Raw genomic sequence first — 23487 nt, 5'->3', positions numbered from 1 at the left:
AACTTCTAAGTGTTCTGTCAATGAATCGCAGTCTTTGATTTGCTCTACCCACAACATTATCTATGTGATCCTTCCTATTAAGGTTATTTGTAATTGTAATCCCTAAGTATTTAGTTGAATTTACAGTCTTCAGATTTGTGTGACTTATCGCATAATCGAAATTTAGCGGATTTCTTTTAGTACTCATGTGAATAACTTCACATTTTTCTTTATTCAGGGTCAATTGCTTCTTTTCGCACCACACAGATATCATATCTAAATCATTTGTCATCTGATGACTTTACAGGACTGTAAATAACAGCAGCATCTGAAAATACTCTAACAGAGCTACTCAGATTGTCTCCTATGTAGTTAATATAGATCAGGCACATTGGAGGGCCTTCTAACACTTCGTTGGGGAATGCCGGATCTTACTCCTGTTTTAGTCAATGACTTTCTGTCTATTACTACGAACTGTAACCTTTCTGACAGGAAATCATGAATCCAGTTGCACAACTGAGGCACTATTCCATAGGCACACAGTTTGGTTAGAAGATGCTTGTGAGGAACAGTGTCGAAAGCTTTCTGGTAATCTAGAAATATGGAATCAATTTTACATTCCCTATCGATAGCACTCATTACTTCATGAGTACAGAGAGCTAGTTGTGTTTCACAAGAACAATGTTTCCTGAATCTGTGCCGACTATGTGTCAATAAATCGTTTTCTTCAAGGTACTTCATAATGTCCGAACACAGTATATTTTCCAAAACCCTACTGTAAATCAACGTTAGTGATATCGGCCTTAATTCAGCAGCTTACTCATATTTCCCTTTTTGCGTATTGGTGTGACTTGAGCAACTTTCCAGGCTTTAGGTATTGAACTGCAGGGAGGATGATCACTTCATTACCTCTTTCAAGACTGTATGGTTGTCCTTTCCTCTGCTGAAAGGTTGGTGTTCTTAGGAATACACATGAGAAAGGATGGTGAGGCCAAAGTTGAGAGTAAGGAATTCTTGAAAGGTGACCAGGAGAAGGTTGTGGGGTGAGGGAGGGAGGTAGGGAGGATGACAGTTGGATGGTGGTGTGAACAGGGAGAAGCAGGATTGGATGTTTGAATTAGGTTGGCTTTGATTAGATGGGTTGGCGGTGAAGAAGTGTTTACACGGCAGAGATCGGGAGAAGGAGAGTAGGTCTTCGACAAGACCAACGTGGTTAAATTTGTGTGTAGGGCTAAAGGTGAGGCCTTTGAATAGGATTGAAATTTCTGTGGGGCTCAGGGTTTAGAGGGAAACATTAACAATAGTGTTCCGGGATTGTTTCAGCTCGCGATTTGGAGTGATGGTAGGGAGTTTTTGGTGATGTGGCAAGTTGTAAAGGTCTGCAAGGCAAGATCTGGGTGCTTTGAGAGGTTGATGAGGAGGAACACTGTAAGTAGAAGGGGGTTGAATACTGGTATCCCAAGGCAGCAACAGGATGTCAGCAGATTGGATACCTTACAAAGGTGGTGTCTAGAATGCTCTTCCAGGTCCAGAAGAGCAAGGGAATCAATTTCTAAAATGTGATGTACGTAGTAAGGATTGCACATAGCAATATGCAGAAAGAGCAGAGATGGTTCTGGGATGCCTGTGCCACAGAAATGTTTGTTTGTTTTTGCAGTACCAGGTTCGTGAGGGACAGGGACTGGGGAATATTAAAAGGTGAATTTCATTGTTAATGGAGGGGCGGGATCCATACACAGAGATTTTTATGTTTAGGCCATGGAGAGGGGGGGAGAAGGCAGGGTATTTCATTGTTTAACAGCATTTAAGGAACAGGATTTTTGAGACTGTGATTTAGCCAGGGAAAGGGATATATTTCTGAACTGGTGCAGAAAGATTGAGCAGGGGTCCATTGTGCCAGGGTTGTTGTTGGGGAAACGGAAAATGATGTAGTAACTAGGCAAATGAAGACATTGGGTGGTTATGAGGGGGGCTGGCAAGCAAAAACATGCACAAATACACAAAAACACACACAAATACATAAAAATCTCATCAACCACCAACAGTACCTGTGACAGCTGCCATCCCTTCCACACCAAAAAAAAAAAATCCCTATCAGCCTTGCAACCTGAGTATAGCGTATCTGCAGTGACCAGAACTCTCTTTCCCAGTATGCTGAAAGTCTCGTCAATGCCTGCACAGACAAGCACTAACCCAGACCCAGTCTGTAAACAGATCCCCTGTGTAATTTCCCCTCACATCCCCAATCCTACCATCTCCCCCAAGAGCCAGCCAAATAGGAGTCTCCCAATACCAACCCAGACAGGACCAACTGAACCACATCCTTCACCAGGGCTTTGATTACCTATCACCAGGCTCTGAAATGAGGGACATCCTATGCAAGATCCTTCCCACCTCTCCTTAGGTGTTGTCACATCGCACACCCAAGCTCCACAACATCCTAGTCTATCCCTATGCCACTCCCAATCCCAACTCCTTGACATAAGGATCATATCCCTGTGGAAGAACCAGGTGGAAAACATGGCCAATACACCCATCCAATACTTCCTATTCTAGTTTTGCTACAGGCTTATCTTACCCCATCAGAGGCTGAGCCACCTGTGAAAGCTCCCATGTTGCATACCAGCTTTGCTGCAACCACTACACAGCTTTTTATACTGCTGTCCATCAGGCTGTACAGCCACCACCAAACTGTGGCCAAGAGCACAATAGACAACCCTGTTGCACAACATGCTGCTAAATAAACACACTTGATTTCAATAGCTGCTTTACAACCCGGGCTATCTGGATCCTCCCTTCCCCAACCATCTTTTTAGAAATGTGCAGATGGGACTCTCCGCTCCTGTATTATCCCATCCTCAACCTAGGGTACCATAATGTCCTCAAACTGTCTGCCCAAGTTTTCACCCCCTCTGTCCTACCACCTCCTCCCTATTCTTGTTTCCCACTCTCTTCATGTGTCACCCTGTTGGCAATGCACCCGCCCATCTTTCCCTGCTCCTCTCCTTTTTTCCTTCGTTTCCTCCCTTCGTCCCCACCTGCCTGGCCCACAGCCTTACGACACTGGGCCTGTTGGCAGTCTAGTCTCTGCACACTCGAGCAAACAGTACTCTTGTCTGCCACCACTCATATCCCGCTATCCCTTCCCCTTCCCATCCCCTTCAGATTGCTGCTTCCACACTATGTGACAGCTGCATTCCAGTCCAAGCTACCGAATACGGCAGTCATGTGTGCGTGTAGTTGCTAGTGTGAATGAATGTGTGTGTGTGTGTGTGTGTGTGTGTGTGTGTGTGTTTCCTTTTCTGATGAAGGCTATGACTGGAAGCTAATGTGTAAGTGTCTTTTAGGTGTGCCAATCTGTAATGTGACGTGTCATCTTTTACATACATTTCTGAAATTCCAACTTGGAGTTTCCATTGTTTGAAGAAAATTTACCAAGTTTGAGATTGGTTAGCATTTACAGACAGTCAGAGAAAAAACTCTTCTATCGGTAATGCTTATCATTTCAGAATGATCTCAAGAAGCCCGTTACATCTAGGTTAGCTAAACTAGATGAAGGCTTTGATTGCACAAAACAACTTGCAAAGTGAATTCCTGATCAAGAGAGTAATTTGTTGTATTAAAATAATCATTTAGCTGTGAGATGTTATGAGCAAAGCCTAGTAGGTAGTAGTGTGCATCCCACATTACAAAAAGAAAGGTTTTTTACATGAGTTATTGAAAAGAATTTTGGATGTTACTATCTTTTTAGACTTGTGAAATTTGCCTTGTAGCCACCACTTAAGCGAAACAGGTAATGATGACTTCTTGGTGTTAATTGAGTTACTGATTAAATATGACCCATTTTAAGCGAATACAAAATATGTTTGCAGCTGACAAGAGAAACTTGAAAACATAGCACACTATTTATCTTGGAGAGTGCAGAATGAGCTTTCAAATATGGCTGGGCAAATAAAAGGTGTGTAAGAGAAAACTACACAATTTATCTGCTAGCAACATTTTCTCCTTTTGCAGCTCATATGACCTTAGTAGGACTACATGCTACAAGAAGTAATGAAGTAGTAGGTAGATTCTTCGACTGGCTAAACGTGCTGTACAATTTTTTCAGTCCAAGCCCACAGAGATGGGAAGGGTTATTAAAATACATTGGCGGTTGATCTCTTCAATGTCCTCTCTGAAACAAGATAGAGCACAAGAATTGAGGCAGTGAAGCCTATAGCAGAAAAATTAACAGAATAATGAGAGGACAGATTTCTCTCATCAGTAACAAATTACAATCTTCAATATAACTAGTAAAGTTCACTCATTAGTTGATATAATTATAAACATAAGTGTATCTATCAAGTCTTTAAACGAACAATAAATGTTAAATGGACTGGATTATAATAACCAAATCAACCACTAGGCTTTTTAATAAAAACTTCTAAAAAATGTTAGTGCATGTTGATTAGCATAAGTTACTCCTATGAACATTTAACATCTTTTTAAAATGCCGTTTTGAATGTTACTATAATTAAACAATTCATTTAACCCACTGGTAACTCTGGAACAGATAACCATTTGAAAGGCAAATGACATATGGCACAGACTGCATATGAGGGGAGGTCTGCTGTCTCTTCCGAGCAAGTTGTTGCAGTGGCTAGCACACTGGACTCACATTTGGGAGGACGACGATTCAATCCCGCGTCCGGCCATCCTGATTTAGGTTTTCCGTGATTTCCCTAAATTGCTCCAGGCAAATGCCGGGATGGTTCCCTTGAAAGGGCACGCCCGACTTCCTTCCCCGTCCTTCCCTAATCCGACAAGACCGATGACCTCGCTGTCTGGTCTCCTCCCCCAAATATAACCCAACCCAACTCTGCCATCTCTAAATTTCTCCACATGATAGTAAATCTATATACTGGGAATGGAAATTGTTATTAATACACTTGAGCGGGGTCTTACAAACAAATCACTTTGTATGTCTGTGGTAAACAAAGAGCTATGTGATGATGTGCTATTAGCAGTGACATTTGTTAGTCAGTAGGAGGAGGCAGTAAGGACGGGAACTCATCCAGTTTCCTGAAGTCTCAAGAAATGCTTAACTGTTCTGCCCTCTATTCCAAGGGTATACAAATCAAAGTACTGCTCCAGTAAGTACTACTACCAGGAAATGTAGCTCTGAGGTTAAGGCATGCCTCAAACTGCAGACATATCTCGGTCTCAAGCGTGGTTGTTATGCACGGAAAATTAACAATCGTGCACTGCACCTTAGGCTTGGGTTGAAACAGTGTACATGATGTACCCTTCACCTTGCACTGTAGGGTGGTTTCCACTATACAGACATAGGTGACACCAACTTAATTTCTAATATCAGGCAGTGGGACTAGGCATTCTGTGACAAATACTATGTGGTTGCTGCACAACACTATGGAACAGATGGATATGAGGACCTTCTAGTCTCCTAATTTATATATGATGAACACTCTTGAGACATCACACGACTGTGCACTAACAGCAATCAGTTTCCAAATAAAAGCAATTATGAAGCCATTTCCAGAAAACTGTGGGCGAAATATTGACAGTAGCATCATCAAAACTGATAGGGTCAATTAATAAATGATTCCAAGTACTACTTACATAGAAGAAACAAGACACATTTATGCTGTCACTTACAAGGGAAACTCCCAATTGCACCTGCCTCAGATTTAGTGGTAAGAGGGCCCAGTGAACAGCCCGTCCAAACCTGAACACAAATCAAGCATGAAAACAGGAAGAAAGTGTACTGAACTTTGAAAAAAAAGAAAATGAAAGAAAGAAAGGAACCGCGAATGGTCCAAGGACAAGAACTGCAATATAGAGCAGCCTCTATAAGCAGCGGTGTCTGACTCAGTGGTCACGGTGTTGGACTGCCAAGCGGGCGAGCAGTGTTCAAATTTCCCTCATGCCTTTATTTTTTTCCCCCTGTTCATTGTATTTATATTTGTGTCTACGTTGTGGTGTAAGGAAGGGACCTATAATGACAGTTGATTCTGCACAACTACTCTATTAGCAGCTGAAATGACGTGACTTTTGAATGGGAGCCACAAACGTTTGAGGACAAGGTGGCAAGTCCACCGAATCCTCCACAGGAAAACACGTCAGGTGTGTCATACACGGCATTAGTGACAGTACGTGTCATATGATAGAAATCTCTTACCAATGCACCTAATTTGTGTGCTTGGTAAGTGAACTGTGAGATATGCCTCCTTGCTCGGTTTAGGTTTTCGTATGAATGTGAATGCAATCATTCCCAAGGAAATGAAAGAAATATAATAGTCTGTCACATAAGAACATAAGTTGCAACAAATGAATGCAGCAGTTTCACAATCACACATTTTCTCTGTGCTCTGACAAAAAATATGGTTCTAATGTTGTTGAAGTTTTGATTCTAGAATTCCTTCATTGTAACATAGTTCACACCCATTCACTTGTTGTTTTCATTTCTGTGAGACATTTATGTGGTATCTTGACTGATTTCACTATTCATCATGTTTACTTGCAAAGGTAACGTATTCTTACAACATGACTCGTATTGTATAACCAATCTATATCACGGCAACTGCCATGACTACAGAAAAAAAACAGACATTTCAATGACTGGAATTTGGAAATTTGTGGTAAGATCTTATGGGACCAAACTGCTGGGGTCAGGTTCCTAAGCTTACACACTATTTAGTCTAACTTAAACTAACTCACACTAAGAACAACACACACACCCATGCCCGAGGGAGAACTCGAACCTCCGACGGAGGGAAAAGTGCGGACCATGACAAGGTGCCTAAGACTGCGCAGCTTTCAATGACTGGACAGAGAGTTCACAATGTTGAGAAAAAATAAATAAATAAATAAATACTGTGAGGCAGTTTCGAACATGGCTCACCAGCGTAACAGTCCAACATCTTCACCATGATGCCCTTACCCATATAGACTGCTCTATATTGCACTTCCTGTCCTTGGACCATTCACTGTTTCTATTTTGCCTCCCCCCCCCCCCCCCCAGTTCAACAAACCTTCCAGTTTTCATGCTTGATTTGTGTTCAGTTTTTGAAAAGCTATCATCTGGACCATCTTACCACTAAATCTGAGGGATATTGTGATGTGGAGTTTCCCTTGTTAGTGTGTGTGTGTGTGTGTGTGTGTGTGTGTGTGTGTGTGTGTGTGTGTGTGTGTGTGTGTGTGCAAACTTGGTAGACACTTCACTTTGTTTGATGTGATGTTTAATTTTTAATGTTTTGCTGAGTTTAGCTGTAAAAACTGTCGAGCCTGGCAGCCTGGGAGCTAAGCGCATGCCTGGGAACTGACAGGTCCTATCCAAGTTGGAACGTGGAAATTTTCAAGCTGTCTTTAATCTAGCACTCACCTCTCAATGATATGAGGTGTCATCAGGAATGACATGAGGTTTGAAATGCACACTAAACTTTCCCCGGTTGGATAACTATGGTGGGCTAGGGACACGGAAATCACCAAAGCGACACCCAAAAGAAAGAGCTGGATTCAGCCACTGAGCCACACAAAATTACTGTTATTTGTAAAATACATAATACAGGAACAACTATATGCAGTGCAGATTCTTCTTAATACAGTGATTAATTTCCTAAATACGATCCAAAGCAAAAAAATCTAGGTTTCAAAATAATTCTAGACCTAACTTAAAAGATAAACAGACTATAAGCAGACGAGTAAGAAAAGCAGCTAAACAGTACTAGTGTATATGTGAACATAATTAAAAGGTCTTATCACTAATGTAAATACAAAAAGAATTTTCAACCCCAAAAAATGATTAGGATTATTATTATTACTACTACCTGCCTATTAACCTGTGAGGAGGAGCTACTAGTTGTGAGTGCCCAGAAATATTTCATAGTTCAAGTGGCATACCATGTTCCCTTTATTTCTGCTTTGGAAACTAATTAAATAGGAACAAATTAGATGTTGCACTTTATATTATATGAAATCTATAAAATACCACAAGGTTTTTCATGTCATGTATTGCCTCTAGTACAGCTCTTTCTTGGTGACCTCAAATGAAGTGATAAGATTTTCCTCAGGTGAGTTATGGAGTTGCAGGCCAACCAGGATCCAAGCATGCTATTTTCTATGACAGTTTATGGCTCAGGCTGTGAGCCTGTTTTCCAGTCTCTCCAAGTCTGCTGCTGCCCTCAAACTCTCCGAGGTCTGGGGAATCACAGTGTCAGAAGCGTTCGATACAGTTCCCCACAGTCATTTAATGAACAAAGTAAGAGCATATGGACTATCACACCAATTGTGTGATTGGATTGAAGAGTTCCTAGATAACAGAACGCAGCATGTCATTCTCAATGGAGAGAAGTCTTCCGAAGTAAGAGTGATTTCAGGTGTGCCGCAGGGGAGTGTCATATGACCGTTGCTATTCACGATATACATAAATGACCTTCTGGATGACATCGGAAATTCACTGAGGCTTTTTGCAGACGATGCTGTGGTGTATCGAGAGGTTGTAACAATGGAAAATTGTACTGAAATGCAGGAGGATCTGCAGCGAATTGACGCATGGTGCAGGGAATGGCAATTGAATCTCAATGTAGACACGTGTAATGTGCTGCGAATACATAGAAAGATATATCCCTTATCATTTAGCTACAATATAGCAGGTCAGCAACTGGAAGCTGTTAATTCCATAAATTATCTGGGAGTACGCATTAGGAGTGATTTAAAATGGAATGATCATATAAATTTGATCGTCGATAAAGCAGATGCCAGACTGAGATTCATTGGAAGAATCCTAAGGAAATGTAATACGAAAACAAAGGAAGTAGGTTACAGTACACTTGTTCGCCCACTGCTTGAATACTGCTCAGCAGTGTGGGATCCGTACCAGATAGGGTTGATACAAGAGAGAGAGAAGATCCAACGGAGCGCAGCGCGCTTCATTACAGGATCATTTAGTAATCGCGAAAGCGTTAAGGAGATGATAGATAAACTCCAGTGGAAGACTGCAGGAGAGACGCTCAGTAGCTCAGTACGGGCTTTTGTTAAAGTTTCAAGAACATACCTTCACCGAAGAGTCAAGCAGTATATTGCTCCCTCCTACATATATCTCGCGAAGAGACCATGAGGATAAAATCAGAGATATTAGAGCCCACACAGAAGCATACCGACAATGTTTCTTTCCACAAACAATATGAGACTGGAATAGAAGGGAGAACCAACAGAGGTACTCAAGGTACCCTCCGCCACACACCGTCAGGTGGCTTGCGGAGTATGGATGTAGAAGTCCACAGTGTCAGAGTCACGCTTTACAAGACACAAATAGTGAAACTCTCAAGGGTCTCAAGACACACTGTCAATTCTCATCCCTAAAACAACTGGATTTGCTTGTGCGGTGCTTCTGAATACTGGAGATACAAGCATAGAAAGAGACTAATTCTTGTTTATGCTTCAATTGAATGCAATCATCTGATTCGCATTGATATGAAAAGTGAGAAGGAAAGAGATTTCAGAACTTCTCTTTGGTTCCTGTTGAATAATCCCCTAGGGATGGGAAAAACCGATACCAGTATTTCAGTTCTACATAACCAGTATTTTTCTTTTTTTTGAGCAATGACGAGGTACATAACTGATGTATCAATTCACCACAGCAGTCATGCTAAAATTTTTAGTTTTAGATTAAAAAAAAAAGAAAGAAACCACGAGTTTGGTAGTACATTTTGTCAGTTCTTAAAAATTTATATCATTTTTGAATGATACTGTTGTGATGAAAGTAGTCACCTTGCAGCTCAGCACATTATAGATCGAGTATTTATGAACAGATTGGACAACAAATATTCACCACTGGGTTAATTCTTTACTGAAATTTTAACTATTGTCACGTAATTATTCCCAATAAATGTTATATTTTGCACACTATCAAAAGTGTTCATTGGAATTTTCTGAAAGAGCATTTTTGGTTTTGACAGCAAAAAATCAGTTGGATTCCAATTCCCATTAGAAAGTAAAGGTATATATATTCGACTAAAAAATGACTTTTTCATTCAAAGTATTAAAAAAAGAAATATAAATTTTACACAAAAGCTTATTATTTAATAACCAAATAGTGGTATGATCCTCGATTGCAATGTGATTTTTTAAAAGAGATTTAAAAAATTAAGATCATTAGGAGTTTAGTGCTGAATTTTTTTGTAGTACTCAAATCGAACTTTTCAAGAAAAATCAGCAAAATGTAAACAGATTAAGTTTTATTTTATGACACCCAGTATCGAAAAGCATCTGTTTGTTTCACATTAGAAAAAAAAATTGTTTTCAAGATGGAAATTCACGCGCCCATTCATTAATGCAGCACCAAATTAGACTGTTTGTTTCACATTAGAAAAAAAAATTGTTTTCAAGATGGAAATTTACACTCCATTCATTAATGCAGCACCAAATTAAGACAGTTTGTTTCACATTAGAAAAAAATATTGTTTTAAAGATGGAAATTTACGCGCCCATTCATTAATGCAGCACCAAATTAGACCAGTGCAATTTTCATTTTATCCAGGTCTTATTGGCAGAATAATCAGTGCCACAGCAGCAACACGCGTCCCGCCCCGGCCTGTGCCGACTGCTACCATGTGCAGCAGCACTGCTCAGCTCCTGGTTACTTCATTGTGTTTTAATTTTCTTGTTAATAATTAAGAGGCACTGAGAACCCTAAGGGCCAAAAACACAGACACAAGTTTCAAAAGAAATAGATGTTTGTAAAAATCAAATTTGTAAACAAACCACCAGTCTCATATCCCTGACTTGTTTTTTAACCAACCCTCGACTTCCTACATTTCCTATGAAAAAAATATGTACCCACTTTATGTTACGAGATATTAATTGGATAGATAAAAAAAACTACCCACCAAGTGGTGACAGAACACACACATAAAAGAGGGTTGTAATTAGGCAAGCTTTTGGGGGCAGTGGCTCCTCCTCCAGGCAGAAGGGTTGAAGGGGAAGGAAGAGGGGTAAAGGAAAAGGAGTAAATTTCGGGAAAGTCACATAGAACCATGGGGCAGGGAAGACTTTCCGTGTGGGATGAGAAGGAAAGACAGACTGTTGGGGACTGCATCAGATGAGACTTGAAAACCTGAGAGCTTAAAGATGGAAGACATGGTAATACGCAAGATGGAGATTATTGCTTAAATGTCATGCATGAGTTAAGCTCTCAGGTTTTCAAATCTCGTTCTATGCAGTCCCCAACAATCAGTCTTTACCTCTCGTCCCGTGTGGTAAGTCTCCCCTGACCCACAGTTCTGGGTGACTTTCCTAAAATCTACCCCTTTTCCTAGACTTCTCCAGTCCTTTTCTTTCACCCCTCTTCCTTCCCCATCAACCTTTCTATCTGAAGAAGGAGCCACTTGCTCCGAAAGCCTGCCTAATTACAACCCTCTTTTATGTGTGTGTTCTACTGCCACTTAATTAATATTTTACAATTATATTTATTATTAATGTTAATTTACAAAATTTCCATGAACAGACTAATGAGATAGCACCTTTTGACAGCTATAAAGTATGTGATCAATGTGAAACTAGAATCAGATCATAAAGAACATATACTAAATGCACCACACACACAATGATAACTTCATGGTCCTCATTACCATCATTTTCATTAAGCACATTCTATGGCTTGAGGTTCAGATGAAACAGCCGATATACCTCCGGTTATGAAGTACTGCTGCTACTTACGTGATAATTATGGTTTGTAGCTTTGTGCACATATGGAAATTAATGTCTGAGAAATCAAACAATGGAAAATCTGGGTTGGAATGTAACAAAGTTATGAGTAGGAAAATTGCTACTCACCATATAGTGGAGATGCTGTCACAGATAGGCACAACAAAAAGAATCTCACATTAAAGCTTTAGGCCATTGGCCTTCATCAACAATACACACACACTCGGAAACGCAGCTCACATACACGACTCGAGTCTGTGTCTAGTGTTAAAGAAGGCCAATGGCAGAAAGCTTTAATTGTGAGAGTCTTTTTGTTGCACCTATCTGCAACTCAGCATCTCTGCTATATGGTGAGTAGCAACTTTCCTTCTCATACTATTATCTGAGAAATCAGTGCTACAGCTTTTCATAAATATTCATACAGTGTGGGCCTACAGATATAGATAAAAGTAGTTCCCCATAAGATCAACGGATATCAGTAACATGCACACATGCTAAAATCTCAAAGCAATGATAGCGTGCTTTAGGACCTTATGGTTCTCAGCACCTCATATTAATAAAATGAATATCACACTATACCAATTTGCCACCACTCATATCAAACAGGCACATAACACTCCACTTTAAAAATTATCTTGTTTGTAATAGGAAACAAACCATCGCATTCTGTCGACACTGAGTGGCATATGAAAGCAGTATTTGTTTGGGCTGATAGCAATATACACTGCAGAAACTAAACTTAAATTGTCTGCTAAAACATCAGGTATAATGCACTTGATGACTCATAGAAGGCACACACAACATAACAACAACAAACTGTACATAACATTTTGTGTGTCACATATTGTACAGAAATCGGTGTTATATCCACATTTCAGTAATAAATCTGAGATATATTTCTAGTGGACAGCTTTGTTTACTTGAAGGTCTTACATTCCCATGAAAAGACCATTTGTAGATTTACTTGTTATATGGTCAAGGTACTTGAGCACAGAAAAGGCTGAGTGAGATGGGCAAACTCAATGAATTAAAACTCGAATAGAATATTTGTGATTTGACTGATAGCTTGCAGTGCTGCCAGCATACAGCGAGCCACATATGATGAGTCTCTGCATGCACCTACGAAACAAATAACACAGTGAGGAAATGGTACTCAGGATACATCTACAGCTGGGAGCTACCACACAACTTGCTGTAACATAATCATAAACTATTTTAATATAATTTGCAGATGGCACCAGCATCTTAACTATAAGAAACCGCTGAAAATAACATCAATGCTGTCACAAATAACACACTAAAGTACTTTGACACATGAAGTTTCATTCTAAACCAGGAAAAAGCAACTGATATGGACATATTAACCATCCAGAATGTGATACTAGCCAATCCTCATTAGAATAAACAAACAGACAGAACAAAATTTTTCACTATGTGAATACAACAGAACGTGAAATGCAATTCACATGTAGACTATACAAACAGAAAAACGAGTACATGTATCATAATACGAGTATCAAGAAACTGCATAATAAAGTAGGTAAAGCAGGTGGTAGACTTTGGTTTATTGGTTGAATACTGGGGACAAGCAATCAGTCTACACAAGAGATTAGTTACAAATCACTCGTGTGACCAGTTCTAGAATATTGTTCAAGAGTGTGGGACCTGTACGAGATACGACTGACAGTTGATATTGAATGTATACAGAGAAGGGCAGTAAAAACGGTCACAGGTTTGTTTAATGTGTGGGATAATGTCACAGAGATGCTAAATGCTAAATGGCAGACTCTTGAAGACAGACAAACTGTCCCGAAAAAGTCTATTAACAAATTTTCAAGAACCGGCTTTAAATGATTACTCTAGGGATATACTACAATCCACAATGTATCGATCACCTAGGATCGTGATGATAAGATTAGAAGCACAGATGATAGGATTAGAAGTACCAGAGGCATTCAAACAATCATTCTTCCCACGATCCATACCTGAATGGAACAGAAAGAAACCCTGATAACTGGTGCAATGGGATGTACCCTCTGGCCTGCACCTCACGGTGGTTTGCAGAGTATACATGTACATCACCATATATTTTGTTTATGCTCCCTCAGTACTGAACCAAAGATAATCATGCACAGAAATATTTAGGAAAAAATGACACTTTCACATATTTTCATACTAGAAAATACAGTAATTATAAAAGAAAAAATTTAACAGTAACAGACCCTGCATCTACCATAACGAATCTGTACTTAGCCACCCACCAAGACAAATTTATAACTTACCAAACAAAAGCACTGGCATGTTGATAGACACACAAACAAACACACAAAATTCAAGCTTTCGCAACCAACGGTTGCTTCATCAGGAAAGAGGAAAGGAGGGGGAAAGACGAAAGGATGTGGGTTTGAGACAAGACTTGGCCTTTACAAATGTCTGCTTGTGTCTGTGTGTGTGTGTGTGTGTGTGTGTGTGTGTGTGTGTATACACCTGTCCTTTTCCCCCCCTAAGGTAAGTCTTTCTCCTCCCGGGATGCAATGACTCCTTACCCTCTCCCTTAAAACCCACATCCTTTCGTCTTTCTCTCTCCTTCCCTCTTTCCTGATGAAGCAACCGTTGGTTGCGAAAGCTTGAATTTTGTGTGTCTATCAACATGCCAGCACTTTCGTTTGGTAAGTTACATCATCTTTACAAAGAGTATTTAAAAAGGTTTTTTTTCACTCAAAAACAAGTTCAGAGATGTTCAATATGGCCCCCTCCAGACACTCGAGCAATATCAACCCGATACTCCAACTCGTTCCACACTCTCTGTAGCATATCAGGCTTAACAGTTTGGATAGCTGCTGTTATTTCTCGTTTCAAATCATCAATGGTGGCTGGGAGAGGTGGCCAAAACACCATATCCTTAACATACCCCCATAAGAAAAAATCGCAGGGGTAAGATCAGGGCTTCTTGGAGGCCAGTGATGAAGTGCTCTGTCACGGGCTGCCTGGCGGCCGATCCATCGCCTCGGGTAGTTGACGTTCAGGTAGTTACGGACAGATAAGTGCCAACGTGGTGGCGCTCCATCCTGCTGAAATATGAATTGTTGTGCTTCTTGTTCGAGCTGAGGGAACAGCCAATTCTCTAACATCTCCAGAGAGTGTGGAACGAGTTGGAGTATCGGGTTGATATTGTTCGAGTGTCTGGAGGGGGCCATATTGAACATCTCGTTTTTGAGTGAAAAAAAAACCTTTTTAAATACTCTTTGTAATGACGTATAACAGAAGGTTATATTATGTTTCTTTCATTAAATACACATTTTTAAAGTTGTGGTATTCTTTTTGAATCACCCTGTACTTTCAAACTTGATACTCTTTTGTACTTTCAACATTGCAGCCCAGTCAGCAATCGTGATAATCTAGTATATAAGAAACTATCAGCCTTGATTGCGGTAATGAAACCAACCTAATTTACCTAGGTTGGCGTCCATGGAGACGAGGCGCAGGCCACAGCTTAAGTTAAGTCTTTACCTAGTACTTATGTACCGCAATTGTAAAATGTGACTATGCCTATTCAGGCTGGTTTAGTTTTAATTCTAGACCATGCCCTCTTAGACAAATTATAGATTCAGGTATATCTTATGAAGAAGGCTCAATTATTTGGGCTGCAACCTAGGTAAAGGTTGGTTTCAATACCGCAATCGAGGCCGATAGTTCCTTATATATTTATACTCTTTGTTCGAAAGTTTATCAAAGTTCTGAAGACCTATTTACTTCTTAAATAGCCTGTGATGTTGGTTTGCTTCTGAGAGGAGTTGATTTTTTTCACACACCATTTCGAATTTATCTTGCAGCAATAATGTCATTGCACTGAAAGTGCCTCTGCCCCATATAATCTAGAAGAGTATCAACATGCTACAATGTGGTCAATGACTGAAAAGATCATTGTCTTCATCTACTTTCACATTCAGTGTTCTCTTCATTTGGGTGTGAAGCAGCAGTCACAATTTCAGCATCACTAATGTACCTGAAGCTGGGTTCATATGCACTGATATTCAGCCACCGATAAGTTTTCTTTGTTGACATCTTCAAAACCATTTACACCCATTTCCAGATTCATTATTAATGTAGTTATTCCTTCATCATGGAAACCTTGAAAATCACTTTCTTCCAGATCTGGAAGACTTTTCTTTCCTCCATGACCGAACTAGTGCATGTGGCTCGACTTCTGCCAGGCATCAGAAATCCCGAGCATGGCATCTAGAATTGTCAAGTTCTTCCAGAACACCACGAAATCATCCTCATCAACCCAAATCGTCATTAATTAGGGCATTCTGAGTAGAACAACCCAGTATTGCCATTTTATCAATGCAATTACACCTTGCTCCACTGGCTGTGTAATGGCAGTCATATTAGGAGGTAAAAATATAATTACAGTGAGACGATCATCAGATATGAGAGTCATCAGATCGGGAGCTGATGGTATTATCAAGTAATATAACAGCCTTCTTTGATAATCCTTCCCATTCTAGAAACTGCTAAACTTGCGGTACAAGATGTGTGTGGAATCAGTTTTTGAAAATGTCACTATTTAGTCATGCTCCTTTTTGTTTGCAATAATGCACAGGGAGATCCATAGCAGTGATAGCTTGAAATGTTTGATTCCCCCCCCCCCCCCCCCCACAATCACTAATATTGTGTTCTTTAGGCAAGTTATATCCAGGAGCACAAACATCGCTCTTAGAAGCAAGAGTTCTAGTTGGCAGACATGACTTACAATCAGCAGCACAAACTTCACTCTTAAATGCAAGGGTTCTGGTTGGCAGACGTTTCCAATACAGACCACTTTCATATGCGTCATAAATTTGGTCTGCTGCGAAATTCTCTTCTTCCACAAATTTCTGGAAAACTTTGCAGAAGGAATCAGCAGGTGCAACATATGAACTAAGCTGCTCTCTTCGACAGTAAGTTCACAAATCTCGTGATGATGACAAACTGGTTATCCGTCCAAACAAGGCATTAAATTCTCCTTCATGAAAAAATTAAACTTTTTTGGCATATGCCACATCAAAAGAATGGCCTCTTCTGCTCGTTTCTGGCTAAGCCGCTGCAAAAGAGCAACATCTAACTCCTCAAATGCAGATCTCTTCATGCTTTTTCATGCGGATGGTCCAGAACCAGACTCGCACTTCCTGACAAAAACCTGTAATTTCTGTTTTTTTTTTTATTTTTTATTATGTCCCAAGCAATCTGCATCCCAATACCATAATTAGCACTTAGTTTTGCAGCAGTTCGTCCCTTCTCAAATCTTTGAATTAATTCTAATGTCAACATGTTCCTTTCACTTCACCATCACCTCTTGTTACACATTTCTTTTAAATTGCGTCATTGACACTCTTTTACATTGTGTATCACAAAAATGCTTGTCTTTGTCTATGTTCCAAATAAAATAAACTGGAATTGAAATATGCGACTAATTTATGTGAAGTGCAATTTTTAAGTCCAACAATATTGTTGTCGAAGTTTTACAAAAAATACATGCACGCAACAGAACAGTGATAAATAGAAAGTGCTGACCATGACATACAACAATAAATGCACAGTATTAACACAGTTATAACAGATATGAACTGCGCTAATGGGAAAGGACTCCCTGAGCTGTCACTTACTACCGGAGCCATAATTTATCACAAGAAATATACCACACAATTCCAAAGCATGGCTATTATGTAACAGCACTTAATAGTACAAAAATGGCTGTCACACTGATCTCAAACTGTTGATGCTATCTTCGAACACAACAGAAAATCTAATAACAAATTCATACAAAACTTAAGCATCAATTTCAAACAACAACAGAAATGGGTAATCCAGACCTCAATATAATCTCTGCTTGGAGGGAAAAAAGGGAGACATACATTACAGAATATAGGCCTACTGGGTCATACAGTCAATTAATTTTAATGCAGGTAATTCTCAGCCTAGAAAAGTATCAAAAATCGGAAATACGGAAGCGTCCGATCCTGCCCGTCTGCTTTGACCCATGATGTCACAAATATGGTGGAAACGACCATAAACCGCGATTCCAAGTCGTTACTTACACATTATGAGGACGAAAATACATCGAAAAACAAACACACACACGTTCCACAAAAAGCCTAATGACACTAACGGGACAAGCACAGGAAATTGGGGGTTTTGGGTGGGGACAAACTAAATATAAACAAATTTAGACACCCACCCCCATACAAAACCATGCAAATCGACGAAAAAAACCGACATCACAAAACTCCCCAAATACCACTAAACACAATATCATCTGGAATTGAACACTTCCCTTGACCTATACAACTCAACAGCAGTTCCCGATCCCATAAATTGGGATTGAACACTTCCCTCGACCTATATAGCTCAAAAACATCTCCCGATACCAATACCAATAGCCACACATTGGGATCGAACACTTCCCTTGACCTGTTATCCTTACATCTCCACATACAGCCGTCCCTGGTCTGAGATGCCTCATTTCTTCACGACGTACTGAACACTTCACGACTTCATCCAAAAATCCGAACAGCTGAAGAAATTTTTTTTAGAGACAACGCACTGTCCCCCATCATAGCCGACAACCAAAAACTGTTGATCCTGTCAGTCATATCCATACCTACCAAAGACATAAAGAAAGCAATTTACCAAAATTCGCACACGACGCCACACTCGCAAACTAAACCAAAAACATCACCTAACACACCACCAGAGAGCACCACCGATCGCATCAAAACGACACCTACAAACACGCCACTCTCACAAACTAAATTCCGTGCCGTCGTGACGTCACACACCACAACAGCCTTACGTCACGGGTCAAAGCCGACGGGTGGGATCGGACGCTTCAGTCGACCCCAAAAATCAACAAATGACAGGATTCACACAGAGAATTCTACCAAGAAGCTCCAAAATAACTAGGCACCTACATGTACTCATGTAGAACAAGTATGGGTTTCTTTCCAGCATTAAGATACAACAAGGTGATATGACAACATAAAGGGAAAGTAAGTATACCTGAAGACAATGGAAGAAGACTGATGATGATGATAATGAATAAAGTTAAACTATCTTATCAAGTAGGTCCTTTGTGCATTCTAATCAAAGAACTGTTTATATAGTAATCTATGTTTCACACACAGTACTTGAACTATCCACAACACAAAATTTCCCGAGGCAGCAAACACTAAAGATTAACTGAGCAGTCTGTTACCAGTACTACTAAACAAACATCAGCTCTATTTCATTGAACCACTGTTGTTTACATACCATATTTATGAACGGATTTCACTACTTGTATGTCTGATACGAAAGAGATCAAAATTTGTGCATGTGTAATCCTGGTGAAAGGACCAGTAAAAGGTCATTTATGCTACAAAGAAATGGGAAGAAAGAAAACATAATTACTGCTATGTACTGTAAGGGTTACTGGAGTAAGAGAGGTTATAGTGGAAATTCGTGAAAGATTATAGTGAAAAACTACAAAATGCAAGTATGGCGTATAATCAGAGAGTTCTCTAAAATAATACAGAGCGACAATCCTCTGCACTAAGGGGTACAATATGAGGAAATAAATTAACACACAATATTTAATATAACAAAAAAGCATTATTTACAAATGATGATGATGATACACAACTAAGTGAAAAATAATTGTAATTCTTCAGAAGTTAGTGATGTGGGACTTGAGTTTTTATACAGTGCTCCATTACCAACACCTGCCACTAAGATATTTCATTCACACTTGCCTCATCCTCTACAGACCATTGTTCTTCTTCTGGAACACATTGCTCCCAACTACTCTCATAGCCTTCAGTCTGTTCTATAACGACTGAAAGGCCACTTTCATCTGCATATTGGTCATCTTCAAGGTCATCAGAGTCATTATTATTTTCAGCATATGGAAAAACGTATGTCTCTCCTGAGCAATCCCTCACTTTCCACATTCCATTTTCTAAGACCTCTCTTAACTCCGAAATGGTGAGAGTATTTGATTTAAGTTTGGAATGCAGAAGCGACAGTGGCACACACAGGTCGGCATCATAATAGTCATTGGACAAATTCATATGCTGTATTATTTCCCAAACTTCATCTAAAACACTTTTGCCTTCCTCATCGTGACTATTAGCAAGGTAGTTATATTCGGCAATTAATTTGTATATAAGCTGCCCCTCAGGCCTTTCAAAACTAGGATACGTTGTTTCAAGTTTCTTGCTAAATAATGCCAGTTGGGAACAACATCCCAGCGATTCTGCTCCTTCTGGGCCTTTGCCAATACCGTAATAACTTACTTCATATTCTGGATACCTTTGAACAATGTTATTCCCCCAGCACTTAAACTGCATTCGACTCCATTCAAACTTGTGATCTTCATCTCTAAAAGGTGTCCGCATATCGAACAGAATATTGATATCCCTATTAGGTGTACTGAAGATGGCGATTTGAGGCTTCATAAAACCAAATACTGTATACGGCACACTTTCAAGAGTTTCAGGAAACAAATGCTCAATAACTTCAATACAAACGAAGATATCTGTCCCCAACAAGCGACAATCCAAGTCTGAAATACTTCCTTGCAGAACTTGCACTTTACAGTCCACTTTGCGCCGTGTCAGAAAGTCACTTGCAGTAGGAGCAATACGAGAGTGCTCATGGTACAACATTTCTTCATTCACATCGATTTCCAAAATTTCCTCTATACCAATTATGTTCTTAAACAATTTGAAGTACTGAAAGCGACCACATCCAAAATCAACAATTTTTTTAACACTCGCACGGGAACTGAAGTCATTGATAATTTGATACACAGCTTCCTGTCTCTGAACATTCACAGGTGGATGGAATTCAACACCATGTACACTATATCTCGATACACCGGGATAAATCACAGTGTCCGCAATTTCGTGCTTACCTATATCCAGACACTTTTTTACAACATTCCACAGTTCAAGCAGGGCTACATGAAATGTAATAATCATTCTACTAACAAATAACACGTACTTCCATCAACTCAACACGCTACAAATAGCAGTTAAACTTCGTCTTATCATTGTAAAGGTATGTGGCACCAAAAACTCTGATTCCTCTGTTCAATAAAATGAACCACTTTAACGAGCATCTCCCTTCATCAACAATGCACTTATTTAAAAACAACACCACTCACACTTCACAACACTACCCGGTTTTCGTACATACACAACCAGCCAAGGAACATAGAATAAAAACAACCAGCTATGTCAATGTGTTTAGTTCGAAGACTATGCATTATCTCGTACCGACCAACTACTTTGGACGAGAGGGACATCACAAATTTTTGGCGTTTATTTCTGCCAATAAAATGCCCGGCATCTGATTTGATTTATTTTATTTTATTTCGTGGTCCATATGTCCAACAGTTTTGCGTTCACAAGGTCATGGAACGAGTCAGTTTTTTTACGTACAAAATATGATACTCTTATAGTTTATACAGACATAATATACAGGGTGTTTCAAAAATGACCGGTATATTTGAAACGGTAATAAAAACTAAACGAGCAGCGATAGAAATACACCGTTTGTTGCAATATGCTTGGGACAACAGTACATTTTCAGGCCGACAAACTTTCGAAATTACAGTAGTTACAATTTTCAACAACAGATGGCGCTGCAAGTGATGTGAAAGATATAGAAGACAACGCAGTCTGTGGGTGCGCCATTCTGTACGTCGTCTTTCTGCTGTAAGCTTGTGCTGTTCACAACGTGCAAGTGTGCTGTGGACAGCATGGTTTATTCCTTAGAATAGAGGATTTTTCTGGTGTTGGAATTCCACCGCCTAGAACACAGTGTTGTTGCAACAAGACGAAGTTTTCAACGGCGGTTTAATGTAACCAAAGGACCGAAAAGCGATACAATAAAGGACCTGTTTGAAAAATTTCAACGGACTGGGAACGTGACGAATGAACGTGCTGGAAAGGTAGGGCGACCGCGTACGGCAACCACAGAGGGCAACGCGCAGGTGATCCAACAGCGGCCTCGGGTTTCCGTTCGCCGTGTTGCAGCTGCGGTCCAGATGACACCAACGTCCACGTATTGTCTCATGCGCCAGAGTAGTGGTGGGCAGGAAATCGCGTATCTGTTAGAAATCGCAGTGACTGAGAAGTCACAGATATCACAGTAGCAACTCTACAGAATCTAACTGCGATTTCAGTCACAGTTAGCAGTCGCAAGTAGTATTTCACATTCAAAGACGTGAGCCATCTATTGGTCGAATTTAGCACTGCTTTCTGCGATTTCAGTGACAAGTCGCAACTAAGAGTCGCAAGTAGCAACTAAAAAGCGCGGTTAACAGTGGCATCTGTTGGCCGAAGTTCGTACTACGTCCATCTCTGCGGTACGCTATGGAGTCTAACTGCGATTTCCGTGACAAGTCACAACTAAGAGTCGCAAGTAGCAACTAAAAAGCGCGGTTAACAGTGGCATCTGTTGGCCAAAGTTCGTACTACGTCCATCTCTGCGGTACGCTATGGAGTCTAACTGCGATTTCCGTGACAAGTCGCAACTAACAGTCGCAAGTAGCAACTAAAAAGCGCAGTTAGCACTGCCATCTGTTGAGCAAAGTTCATACTACGCTATTCGCTACCGAGTCAAACTGCGATTTCTGTGACAAATCGCAACTAAGAGTCGCAGGTAGCAACTAAAAAGCGCAGTTAACATCCTTTTCCCAGTGTCATCTGTTGACCGACGTACGTACTTCGTTATGAGAGCCTTGTGCCTCACGAGATCGATGTGCTGTGTGTGCATATGAAGGGCTTATTTCAATAGTGGTACAAGTCCATTTTTGTTCATTTTGAGATATAGAGTCGTAAAGTTAAATGAGTGCTGAAAAATCTGCAGTTGAGATACCAGAAATATTCAAGCATATGGCTTCTTGCTAGAGATGAACCTTTATTTATGTTTGTTTGGATCACTAATTTCAGAAGCATTATAGACAGAAAAGTGTAGGTAATGGACTTGTACCACTTTTGAAATAAGCCCTTCATATTATATGACGACATGCACATTCAGCATCAGTTATGGTTGGTCAAATACTGCTGTGACTCTGAATGTATTATATTAATAAGAAGCAACATTGCCTTTTTCTCCTGAAAATATCAAGTAACGTAACAAATGTGTTTGATCCTGCTTCCAATATGACAGTATTGGTTAATACTCCACATGCCTACAGGACTTTGCAATGTTAACATTTTACACCCGGTGTTCTACATGGCAACTTCACACACAAGAACTTTTTGCCGACACTACTACCACCTACATAAGTAAGCTTTTCCTGTGTCACTTTCAAGTAATGCACTTAAGCTATTCCTGATTTAACTGGAAGATCTGTACTTCCCACTTTCATATCAACAGCCTCAAAATGCATATTGTAGACTTCGGGATATGTTACAGGTCAGTGTCACACCAAGATTGTGGAGAAGGGGGGGGGGGGCGGCATGTCACTCTCCAACAAGTGTTTACCAGTAAATAAGTGGCGGAAAATTACGGGTATAGGACGGCTTAACATGTGGAAAATGAGATTTTTATTATTCACTCAATGTATTTAACATTTATTATTCCTTTAAAATCGCACAACAACTTCAATAAAACACTTTAATCAGTCATACACTTATTTCATAATTATTTCACTTTTAAACTGCAAATCCTCTAAGAGCTGTCTTGAATCTTCACGAGTCTCTCTCAACAGCCTTGATGTGGATAGATATGTACAGCAACCAGTAATCAGTCAGAACTGTGTCTGCAAAAACA

At 40.0% G+C, this 23487-nt stretch overlaps 1 protein-coding gene across 1 annotated transcript; it reads right to left on the bottom strand.

Annotated features, from left to right (window-relative positions):
• Nucleotides 1–3960: 3960 nt before the first annotated feature.
• On the bottom strand, nt 3961–20919 carry LOC124799097 (small RNA 2'-O-methyltransferase). Its single transcript, XM_047262639.1, has 2 exons — nt 19455–20919; nt 3961–4153 (listed from the first exon to the last, which is right to left on the bottom strand). Exons 1-2 carry the CDS (start codon nt 20682–20684, stop codon nt 4142–4144), a joined length of 1242 nt encoding a protein of 413 aa, XP_047118595.1. The 5' UTR covers nt 20685–20919; the 3' UTR covers nt 3961–4141.
• Between the last annotated feature and the right edge of the window lie 2568 nt (nt 20920–23487).

The sequence above is a fragment of the Schistocerca piceifrons genome, chromosome 1 (genome assembly GCF_021461385.2).
Source record: "Schistocerca piceifrons isolate TAMUIC-IGC-003096 chromosome 1, iqSchPice1.1, whole genome shotgun sequence".
NCBI classification, from domain to species: domain Eukaryota; kingdom Metazoa; phylum Arthropoda; class Insecta; order Orthoptera; family Acrididae; genus Schistocerca; species Schistocerca piceifrons.
Note: the sequence above shows the minus strand (reverse complement) of the source record. Positions and strands in the feature narration are given on the sequence as shown.